The sequence below is a fragment of the Phyllostomus discolor genome, chromosome 2 (genome assembly GCF_004126475.2).
Source record: "Phyllostomus discolor isolate MPI-MPIP mPhyDis1 chromosome 2, mPhyDis1.pri.v3, whole genome shotgun sequence".
Lineage (NCBI taxonomy): Eukaryota > Metazoa > Chordata > Mammalia > Chiroptera > Phyllostomidae > Phyllostomus > Phyllostomus discolor.
The window spans coordinates 164,989,750-165,002,082 of record NC_040904.2 but is presented as its reverse complement, the minus strand read 5'-3'; the positions used below and the strand labels follow the sequence as shown (position 1 = coordinate 165,002,082).

General features: G+C 39.1%; 1 protein-coding gene across 7 annotated transcripts in view; it reads left to right on the top strand.

Moving 5' to 3' along the window:
• SCN8A (sodium voltage-gated channel alpha subunit 8) overlaps positions 1-12,333 on the top strand; it is a 217,663-nt gene that overhangs the window by 155,285 nt on the left and 50,045 nt on the right. For all 7 annotated transcript variants that reach the window (XM_036019004.1, XM_036019007.1, XM_036019006.1 and 4 more), the window contains one exon: positions 5,612-5,744. In XM_036019004.1, coding sequence (XP_035874897.1) covers positions 5,612-5,744 — 133 coding nt within the window. The remainder of the gene's footprint in view (positions 1-5,611; positions 5,745-12,333) is intronic.

The following is a 12,333-nucleotide window of genomic DNA, read 5'->3' as shown; positions in this document are numbered from 1 at the left end:
GTGTTTGCCCTCTACCTCTTCATTAATCAATCTGATTGATGAATCCTGAGAGATTGCATATACAAATGGACAATGACCTGATCAACCTGCCCAAGAAACCAGCCTCCTGATCTATAATAAACAACCCAGAAAGCCAGCCAGCTTTAAGTCAAACTTACAGGAAGCCAAATTTCTCTCTCATGACAATCCAGCAAGCTAAGCAATAACTTCTGTAACAATCAGCTCAAAATGGCTGCAACTTGATTCATAACTGACAACTTCCCTGATTTTTGTTCCTGCTTCCAACATAGGACCAACCAAAGAAAGCCAGTATACACCCCTGACAAAGCACACAGGATGCCCAGCTTCTAGTTAACCTGCCTACAGCTGCCCCTTGGCAACTGCCTCTCATCAGGGAAACAGAAGCCTCTCTGTCTCCCACTATAAAGCTTTACCCCTCACTCCCTTGCCGCCTTTTGAGTCTGCTAAAACATGTGTGGTGTTCACTCACTCCCTCACTATGTCAGACTCGAAATAAATAGCCTTTGCTTTTCTTGTTTAGTTGGTCTTTGTTTATTTCCAAAATACAGGCACATCTTATACATATTTACACACTCTGCATTACCTATTCCTTTTCAAAGGAATTCTCTGTAATCAGTATTGCAATAATACATTGGGTAACCCTCACCCAAGGGCTACCAAGGTTGTGGGTAAAAACCAAGGTAGAGAAGGAACTCTCCGACCAGCTAGGGACTATGCCCTTAGCCCTCTTTACCACAAGATTCTCCCTGAAAGTACCTAATACTCCTCTCTAGTCCCTCCCCTCCCACTTCCAGGTAACCACTTCTGACTTGTGTCTCCTTAGATTAGTTTTCTTTCATTCTTGTGGACTCAGTATTTTTCTATTTGGCTTCTTTTACTCAACAAGATGTTTTGGAGATACATCCATATTGTTTTATGTGTCAGTAGTCCACTTGTTATTGATGAGTAGTATTTCATTGTGTATAAGTGTATCCCAGTTTTTCAATTTATTTTCCTGCTGATAGATATTCAGGTTGTTCCCAGTTTTCAGTAGCATGAATAAGCTTGTCAGGAACATTCTTGTACAACTCTTTGTAGATAAATGTTCTCACTTATATGAGATAAATTTCACCTCACAGTGGAATTTCTGGGCCATATTGTAAATGTACGTTTAACTTTATAAGAAACTGCCAAACAGCTCTCCAAAATAATTCCACCATTTTTTATACTCCCATTAACCATGTATTAGAGTTCCAGTTGCCCTATATCCAAGCCAATGTTTGGTGTGTCTTTGATTTCAGCATTTTAGTGGGTATAAAATGTGATCTTATTGTGCTTTTAATTTGCATTTCCATGATGTTTAACTATGAGCATTTTTTCATGTGCCTATTGGCTTCTAGTATCTTCTTTTGTTCATTGTTTATTCAAATCTTTTGCCATTTTAACTGAGTTGTTCTTTTTATTATTGATCTGTTAATTTTTTACATGCTGTGGATCTAAGCCCTTTATCAGATACATAAATTTTTAATTTTGATGAAGTCCAATATGTCAGGTTTTTTCCCACTTTTATGATTTTTTTTGCATCTGTTTGAGAAATCTTTGCTGATCTGTGAGATTATAAAGATATTTTCCTTCTATAAGCTTTATAGTTCTAGATTTTACAATCAGGTGACTGATTCAACTCAAATTAATTTTTGTGTATGAAACTAGATAGGAGTGGACCTGGGTGGATATCCAGTTTTTTAGCACCATTTGTTAAAAAGACTTTCCTTTTTCTGTTGAACTGACTTGACACTTTGATCAAAACCAGTTGATGTACATATATGTAGGTCTATTTCTGGATTCTGTTCTATTCCTTTGATCTATTTGTCTATGCCTATACCAACACTACATTTGTTTTAAATATTGTAACTCTTAAGTTTTGAAATGAGATAGTGTGAGCCCTCCAAATAAAACATATTTTGAAATATTATTAAATAATCTTTTAAGAGACTATTTTGCTATTCTAGACCTTTCTAAAAAGATTTTGTCTATTCTGGATCTTTTGCATATCCTCATATATTTTAGAATCATCTTGTCAGTTTCTTAAAAAAAGGCTGGAATTTTGATACTGATTGCACCGAATTTCTAGGTCAACTGGGGAAGATGGAGCATCAATTATATTGAGCCTTTCAATCTATGAATATGGTATATTTCTTCACTTATTTAAGTCTTCTCAAGTTTCCCTTGGCAAAGTTGTATAGTTTGTAGTGGGGGTTTGCACATCATAGATTTATTCCTTGGCATTTTAAAAAAATTTTGTAATTTTTATTTTTCAATTACAGTTTACATTCAATATTATTTTGTATTATTTTCAAGTATATTTTTGATACTATTGTGAAAATATAATTTTTATTTTCAAGTATTTGTTCTTAGAATATAGAAATAAAATTAATTTTTATATATTGAACTTGTATCTCATGACCTTGATAAATTAACATTGGTTCTATTAGATTTGGGGTTTCTAAAAATATAAATTCCATGGGGCTTTCTACATGCACAATAATATTTTCTATGAATAGCAGCAACCTCATTCTTTATGACTTTATTTTCTTCCTTTATTGCACTAGCTAGGACTTCAGATACAAAATTGAATAGAAGTGATGAAAGCAGACATCCTTTCTTGTTTCCAGTATTAGTGGAAGAAGATTTAATCTTTCACCAAGAAGTCTAATGTTAGCTGTCAGTTTCATAGATATTCTTTATCAGATCAAAGCTGCAACATTTTGAGAAATTTTATTATGTAGAAGTGTTGAATTCTGTTAAATGTTCATTTTCTTCATCAGTGAGATAATCATATGTTTTTTTCCTTTGTTCTCTTAATATGATAAACAACATTGACTTGTTTCATGATGTTAAACTATCCTTGCTTTCCTGGCATGAACCCTGTTGGTCAACTGTATTATCCTTTGTATATACTGTTGGATTCTATTTGCTCATCTTGGTTAAGAATTTAACGTCTCTGTTCATGACAGATATTGGCCTCTAATTTTATTTTCTTATAATGCCTTTGTCAGGCTTAGTATCAGGATTAGCTTGATAAAATAAATTGAGAAGTATTCCCTTATCCTCTGTTTTCTGAAAGAATTTGTGTAAAATTGGTTTTATTTCTTCTGCAAATGTTTGATGGCATTCACTTGTGAAGCCATCTGGGCCTAGAGTTCTCTTTGAAGTAAGGCTTTTTAAGGATGATTTCTCTAGTATGACCTGTTTTAATTTTGTTTCTTTTTCTACCAGTTTTGATAAGTCATGTTCCAATAAGTTTGTCCCTTTCATCCAAGATGAAATGACATGAAGTTGTTCACAATAAATTCTTCTTCTAAAAATGTCTGTAAGACGTATAGTAATGTCCCCTTTTTTATTCTTGAAAAATTATAATTTGTATTTTCTTGTTTCTCTTGATCAATCTTACTAGGGGAATTATCAATTTTATTAACCTTTTTTTTTAAACAACATTTGACTGGTTTGATTGTGTATTGTTTGTCCACTTAGTAATTCATTAATCTCTACTTCTATTTTTATTATTTCTCTTCATCTGCTTACCTAGGATTTAATTTGATCTTTTTATCTTCAGGTTGAAGCTTAGAGCATTCATTATATTGATTATATCTTTTTTATTTTCTAATATAAGCATTTTAAGTTGAAATTTTTTCTAACCATTCCTTTAGCTGCATCCCATGAATCTTGATGTATTGTGTTTTCATTATCATCAGAGTATTTCCTAATTTCCTTTGTGATTTCATCTTTGACCCGTGAGTTTTTAGAAGTCTGTTGTTTAATTTACAGATATACAGGCATCTGTTTCGGATATCTTTTTGATGGAACCAGTTATTTGGATCTATGCTAAATGTCTTGCCTGTATGAAAAGATAACATAATGAATTTCTCTTCTTACCTTCTAACATTTCCTAAGTATGGACTTTGAAATTTTTTTGGTATATTCTTTCATTTATTTCTGTTTTGAAACTTAAGATAGATTCTATAACACATTTTGTTATGGAACAAATTTTAATGTTATAGAAATTATCTCCACATACCCCTGTTACTGTTTACTTTCATTTTACATATAGAAATATGAGTGTCCATTGAATGGGGCCTTTCAGTGTTCACTTTTAGATGATTGTCACTTTTTAAATGTAGCAGTTTATCTGATTTATGAAATGTCATGAATATCAGGCTGGGAATTATAACCAAAAGTGGTTTCTCAAAGAGGTATACCTTCTATGACCTAAGGTAGTGGTTAATAAGTCGTTCTTTACATTCAGATGTTTAGAGAGTAATGCAGTCAGGAATTACCAAGGGAGTGGTCCTTTCCCCTCTCCATTTCTTCTGCAGCTCTGCCAAACAAACGGACCCGCAGGTGAAACAAACAAGTGGCTGAATCAGTGAAAGTTTGATGAAACATTGTGATGAGATAAATTATAATCTGCCAGGAACTTCCTTTGTACAGTTCTTAAAACCTAAACATATATAAAAACAGAAAGGCTTTCTGATGTTGCTCTCCAGAGAATTATTTTCTTTTTAAAACTGGTAGGATCGTTCTAGTACGGATCAGACAGATACTCCTCTAGCTTTGTACAAACATGAGTGATGGGGAGTGTCTCTGCCTCTTACCTTCACCATGGAAGGGTCAGCCAACTTTACACGGACAAGTTAAAGTGGACAGCGTGGTTACTGGAAAGCTAGGTTTTGAGCCACCACATTAAACCTGATGTGCTATAGAACAGTCAGGTTGGCACAGAAACGCAAGCAAGGGATAGTAAGAAACGCTCTGCTGTGATCTAACATCCCAGTATTGTCCGCTGTGTAGCGTGTAAAAAATATGTTGTGTAACAGTCTCGTCGTATTTTCTGCTGTTTTTCTCTGGTTGGAAATTTGAATGTTGCAATTTCACTCAAAAAATATAATTTTAAAAGGCAAGATAAACATGTATGATGCAGTATATTTAGTTAAGTCAGCTAAAACTTACCAGACTCTTTACAGTGGCTTGGAGGACATTTGAGGTAGAACTCGCTAACGTTCAGTTAGGCCCAGGTGTGGCATCTGGAAGCAGCAGCTTGGCAGAGTGACGGCGTTGCTGCACATGGAGCAGACAGTGTATGTGACACTCAGTGTGACCAGGGACTTGGCCCTTAATGAATGTCCAAATAGAGGTGGATTTGACTTATTTTATCATGTGGCTCAATTCTAGTCAAATGCTGTAGCTCTGAGACTGGGACAGGAAAATTCAGGGTCTACCTGTGATGGCATCGCCCCAGGGGAGCTGGTCTTGCTACTCTCATGTTTGGAATTAAGCAGATGAGGTATTCGGGTCCCAGCCAGTCTCTTGGGTTCACTGTAGATTTGTTCAAACTGAAATGACTTGGTCTTGTCATCTGTAGAACTAAGGGGGGGCCATGACCAACTTGTAGCACGCTACTTCCTGAGGTCAGGAGGCTTGTAGGATGGAGGTAAAACGTTGAAGGAAGAGCACGTATTCTTGCTCACAGTTTGGACTGTCGATCTGGTAAGGCTCAGCCCTAATGTTCATAAGACTTTACTCACTCCATTTGCTTTTATTTTTTTTTTCCCAGGCTACAACTGAAGTGGAAATTAAGAAGAAAGGTCCTGGATCTCTCTTAGTTTCCATGGACCAGCTGGCCTCCTATGGGCGGAAGGACAGGATAAACAGTATACTGAGTGTTGTTACAAATACATTAGTAGAAGGTATGTGCCCTGTGGTCAGTCTGAACTGCTGAAATACGAGTATGTAGTGTGCATGATAAATGTAATCCCTGTCCCTTGGTCTGAGCTTTCAAAAATTGTCTCTAAGCTTTAGGAATAGTATACCGATTATAGAAACCAGCATCCCAAATCTGCACACAGAGAATCCAAATTCAAAACTGCTGGCAGCATTGTACACAGATAAGAAATAAATATGAAGGGATGACATGAGTGTGAGCTAGAGGAGCTGAAGAAGCTTTTGTGATAGTCATCATGAGAAGCCCGTGGGATGACGGGCGGCTTAAAGGAGTGTGGAGTGAAGAACTGCGAGGACACAGGATGATGGAATCCCCCTCACACCCTCTACCCCAAAACACACCTTCTCTTTTCCTTTTTAGCTACTTAAAACACTTTTGGTTTTCCCATAAGGACGAATGTACTGTGCATTTTGATTGCACCTAATTCTGCCTCTCTTCAAACACCCTCACATACTCATAAACATATTTGCTGTATGACTGGGTAAGCTGAAACCCCTCTTCCTCCGGCACTCTGTGCCACCTGAAGAGCAGGCACTGTTGAATCACAGCACATCTGCAGTAATGCTGCTGTCAGTGCCTGAACTCAGGATCAGGTGGCTTTTCCATGACACTGCTGGGCATGCTGAGGAACATCTGAGGACTTTCCATTTCCCCACAGTCCCCAGCAAGTGCTAGCTTTCTGTCCAGTTGTGGTCTGCATGCCAGGCTCCTCTTGCTTTCTCTGGAGCCAGATGCAGTGGTGAAGTTTTCTCTCTCAAGTTTCTGATTGATTCTGCATGAATCTTCCTCATTTCATCATGTTGGTTTAGCTGACTTGCCCCATTATAGATCTAGACTATTCTTTTTGTTTTCAATTACAGTTGACATACAATATTATATTAGTTCCAGTGGACTGCATGGTGATTAGACATTTACCTACCTTACTAAGTGATCACTCCAATAAGTCTAGTACCCATTAAACACCGTACATAGTTATTACAGTATTATTGATTGTATTCCCTATGCTGTATTTTACATCCCTGTGACTGCTTTTATAACTGGCAGTTTATATGTCTTAATCCCTTCATTTTTCTCAGTCAGTCTTCCAACTCCAGTCCCATTTGGCGGTCATCAGTTTGTTCTCCGTCTCTATAGTTTGTTTCTGTTTTATTTGTTCATTTATTTTGTTTTTCAGATTCCACATGTAAGTGAAAATATATGGTATTTGTCTTTCTCTGTCTGACTTATTTCACTTAGCATAATACCCTTAAGATCTATCCATGTTGTTGCAAAGGGCAAGATTTCATACTTTTTTATGGCAGAGTAATATTGGTTGTTTATGTGTACCTCCACTTCTTTATCCATTCTGTTCCAGACTACTCTTGAGGCCTCAAATTGCTGTTCTTCAGAGTTCAGACACCCAGACTAATCCAACAATAACCAGAGTCCCTGACATAGGGAGACTCAAAATTATCCTGGTGTCCTTGGGACAAGTTATTTTTTGAGTCATTGAATTATTTAAGCCCAACACCACTGTGTGTGTGTGTTGGGCAGGGGTGTCTGTGGTGAAGGGAGAATCCCTAGAAAGGAGCTCCCTTGGAGGGTTTACCTCTCTGCACACGGGCAAGGAGTTACAGTTTACCTCGACTAATCTGGAGGATGTTGTCCGATAAAAGGAGTACTGAACTACCTGCTTTCAGCCACCTGAACAACTTCAGTTAATCCTATTTTCTTTCAGTCCCATCAAGGTCCTTGCCTGATAGAACATATTTAAGGTCTGTATCTTATACTGAACCTTGGCTAATTTTATTCTTCACTTGGAGATCAAGATTTCTCTGAGTATCTATGGCACTTCAGAAAGAAAACTAACACCCTCTGTGCCTTGGCTGGTGTGGCCCAGTGGATCAAGTGCTGGTCTGTGGATTGAAAGGCTGCCAATTCGATTCCCAGTCAGGGCACATGCCTGGGTTGCGGGTGAGGTCCCCCAGTATAGGGGTCACATGAAAGGCAACCACGCATTGATGTTTTCCTCCCTCTCTTTCTCCCTCCCTTCTCCCACTCTAAAAATAAATAAAATATTTTTAAATACATTTTATCGATTATGCTATTACAATTGTCCCATTTTTTCTCCCCTTTATTCCCTTCTGCTCTGTACCTCACTAGCACCATCATTCCCCTACCTTAGTTCATGTCTGTGGGTCATACCTACAAGTTCTGTGGCTTCTCCATTTCCCTTACTATTCTTACCCTCCGCCTATCTATTTTGTGCCTACCATTTATGCTTCTTATTCCCTGTACCTTTCCCCTCATTCTCCTCCCTCCCCACTGATAACTCTCCATGCGATCTCTCTTTCTGTGAATCTGTTCTTGTTCTAGTTGTCTGCTTAATTCATTTTTGTTTTTTTAGGTTTGGTTGTTGATAGTTGTGAATTTGTTATTTTATTGTTCGTATTTTTTATCATGTTGGTCCTTGCCTTTCATAACATTGAATACTTCTTTCCAGTCCTTTCTTGCCTGCAAGTTTTCTTCTGAGAAATCAGCTGATAGTCTTATGGGAACTCCTTTGTAGATAACTGTCTCCTTTTCTCTTGCTGCTTTTAAGATTCTCTCCTTATCTTTGATCTTAGGTAATATAATTATGATGTGCCTTGGTGTGTTCTTCCTTGGGTTCAACTTCTTTGGGACTCTCTGAGCTTCTTGGACTTCCTGGAAGTCTATTTCCTTTGCCAGATTGGGGAAATTCTCCCTCATTATTTTTTCCAATAAATTTTCAATTTCTTGGTCCTCCTCTTCTCCTCCTGGCACTCCTATGATCCAGATGTTGGAATATTTGAAGTTGTGACAGAGGTTTCTAAGCTTCTCCTCGTTTTTTTGAATTCTCGTTTCTTCATTCTGTTCTGGTTGAATGTTTATTTCTTCCTGTTGCTCCAAATCATTGCTTTGTGTCCTTGTTTCCTTCCTGTCACTGTTGGTTCCCTGTACATTTTCCTTTATTTCACTTTTCATAACCTTCACTTTTTCTTCTATTTTGCAACCATTCTCAACTATTTCTGTGAACATCGTGATTACCAGTGTTTTGAACTCTGCATCTGATAGATTGGCTGTCTCTTCATTGCTTACTTGTATTTTTTCTGGAGCTTTGATCTGTTCTTTCATTTAGGCCATATTTTTTGTCTTGACACACCTTTTATGTAGTAAGGGGTGGAGCTTTAGGTAATTTGCCAGGGTGGGGCAACTTAGATGGCTGTGTCATAGTGCTTTATGTGGGGGAGGGGTCCAAGAGGGAACAATGCCTCTTGCTAGGCTCTCAGCTGGCTTTCAGTCACTTCCCCCACTACCCAAAGCAACTTGGGCCCTTCTGGTGCAGACTCCTGGGTGGGGGGTAGTTTTGTGTATATGCTTGGACCCTGTGGTTCTTTCCAACAGACTCCTGTGAGGCTGGGAATTTCTCCCACTGCCTCAACACCCACAGGTGTTTTCAGTCAGAGGTTTTGAGGCTTTCTTTCCCCATGCTGGAAGCCTGGGTTGCACGATCTATCTCGCTCCCCAGTTGTTCCTCCCAATTTATCGTGCAAATATGGGACCACCCACTCCACCAGTTGATGCCTTGCCCAATCTGCCAGCTGCCACGTTGCCGCAAGTGTAGTCCTCTTCACCCCGGCTGCATGTCTCCACCTCTTGTACAAGTCTGGATGAATGTTTCTTCTTTAACTCCTTGGTTGTCAGACTTCCATACAGTTCAGCTTTCTGGTAGTTCTGGTTATTTTTTTGTTTTTAAATTTGCTGTTGTCCTTCTGTTGCTTGTGCAAGGAGGCAAAATGTATCTACCTACACCTCCATCTTGGCTGGAAGTCCAGTAAATAAATAAATAAAATCTTTAAAAAGAAAAGAAAACTAACATCCTCTGAAGGCATATGTTATTATTGGCAAAGATATAAGAACAGGGGAACTATCAATGCAATGCAACAATTATTTTTTGATGACCTCGGTGACCTATGCAGGGTCTGGCAAGAGCCAATGCTCAGAAAATGTCTGTTGAACTGAATTTTGCTGTGTGTGGAGTGGTGGGGAGTGTTGGTGCCATAGGATTTCCTCTGGAAGCCTCCTACTTTCCTCACTCTACTGAGTTAGAGCTGAATCATTGGAGAATTACTGTTGTTCTCTTGTCCCTTTCTTTCCTGTTCTCTCCGTCCTCTTCTTTCTCTTTCTGTCCTGCTGTACTCATTCTCCACCCTCCACCCACCAGCACACATGTAAAAAAACAGATGCAAGTGTAGCAGGGGGGAGAGAGAGAGAGACAACTGTCATTGTGTTCCTGAGAAGGAAGCCATTCCAGTTCTTCCCTTTTTCTAAGACCTGAAGTTCACATCACATGTACCTTTCCTGCCTGTTCCTGCTCAGACATTCCTCCTGTCCCCTCCCCTAGTATTTGACTCCCTTTGTTTAAACTGATGGGACAGCTGCTGTAAGCAGAGAACGATGAATGGCTGGAGCTGAATAATGTGAAAGGGAATTAAAGGACATTAAGAAAGATTTATTCCTATTTAACCACTGGTCCCTCTAGATTTAATGGTCACTACAGCATGAAAAGCCTGCACTGAATGAATAATTGTTACTGCTTCCCAGACCTTCAGTTAGGAAACTCTGACATTTTCATCCAAAGACTAAAATTACTATTATTTAAAACCAAAGAAGCAGGCTCTTACCTACCACCGTGGAGAATTCCAGCATCCTATAAATAATGGAAAGTCCAGCCTCCTCTGCCTCACCCTATCCTGTTGGAAGCATGCTCACCAGCATCCAAACAACTCAGCAGAATTCAGTCAGCAGAGCCATCAGCTTTGGGGATATCTCAGAGGACTGGAGGTAGAGTGTAGGCAGAGAGCAATGTAGTTTCACTCTGCCTCAAAGCAGTAAAGCCCTGGGAGAAGGGGAGAGCTGACGAAGTAGCAGTAAGGAAGTAGTGATGGTACTTGGCATTACTTATTCATGGGTTAAACAGTTTTAAAAACTCTCCTATAGAGGTAATTGGCTGTAGCTGTTGCTGTCACAAATTACTTACTCACTCTCTTATTCAACTGACAAGCATCAGGTATCAGTACAGTTACTTCCCTGGTATCTGTCTGCCTTTCTGGTGCAGCTGTAGACTCTGTGAGGATGGAGACTCTTGTTTTTCATTGTTTTCCCAGTGTCTGGCAAATTGTGGGTGCTTAAAAAGTTGTTGAATTGAATTGAATTGAGAGAAGCCCCTGCCTTCAAAAACCTCATGGCCTGCTCATGCTACCATCTTGGTGGCATTGTGAAGTCCTCTCTGAAAACAGTTCCCTGTACCCCAGAAGCTGAGACCTATAGCATCCTCTCTGAAAATGTCCAGAGCAAGTAAGGGGAACCCCATAAACCTTTGGACATCTCACCTGCTCTGTGTTAACCCATTTCAGGCACGTGGGGCCAGTAAGTTTGCAGAGTTGTGAGTTACTTCATATACTTCTTATTCACCTAGTAAATGTTTTCTAGCTTTTAACACTCTATGTTGTCTTAGGTTTGGTGGAATGAAAAAAGCCCTGAGTATCTACCCTTCTCAGTAAAGGTGGTTAAGAGATATCTAGTATTCCTCTAGGAATCTCCCTGTGCCCCATAGGGTAAAGAAGCCCGTCCTCGCTGTGTGGCAAAGACGTGGAGCCTAGTTCATTATAAAACATGACAATTGTGTCAACCGTCAGAAATGTGAACAGTAACTGCTTCAGCCTCCACGTGCATTCTGTGATGGTGAGCAGCAGACATTTGAAGAAGGAAGGAGATAAAAAAAGGAACAGAACCAGATTTCCAAATATGTACTACAAGAATTTATGGAAATAAGAGAACCTTTTCATTTTCTTTTTTTTGGGGGGGAAACTAAATTTACCTTGGGAACGGAGGGAGTTCTATAAGGAAGAAGCCAAAGCAAATTTTCTTCACAGACTTCCTTTCCCACGCAGACTCCCACGTGGCGCTTACTGTGGCCCTCAAATCTGAAAAACCAAGGCAACCATTTTCTTAGCAACCAGGGAGCCAATCAGAAACCTAACCAAAGTACCCATCTAAAATAAAGCTATTACCATGGGCACCATCCAGCTGTTGGAAAAAGGGGAAGTAGACTAATTGAAGGCTTCCATCTTATTCTTGATGAAATGTTGGGAAACTTTCTTCTATTCTGTGAATAATTTGGTTTTGTCAGAAGAATTGGGCAGAGAGGGGATGCAGTTACAGCCAACCTCTCAGAACCCAATACCTTGTTTATAAGGATTGTCATGCTAACAGGTTTGCAAAGTTATACCTCTTAACATTCTCCTAAGTCAAGGTCCTTGGACTTTTATGATCCTAGCTATTATATTTCATACTCAGTTGGTGGCGAGCTTTGTTTCCTAGGGCCTCGTGCTTAGGTGGTTGTAGCTGCCAGCTGAATGGCTCTCTGCCTTTAGTGTCTAATCACCCTTTTTAATCTTTTCTTGGTAAACGACCCTAGAGATCATCTAGTCCGGTGATTTTTGGTCTGTGTTTATCAGAGTTCCGGGATTCTGGGTAGGTACCTCAGGAAA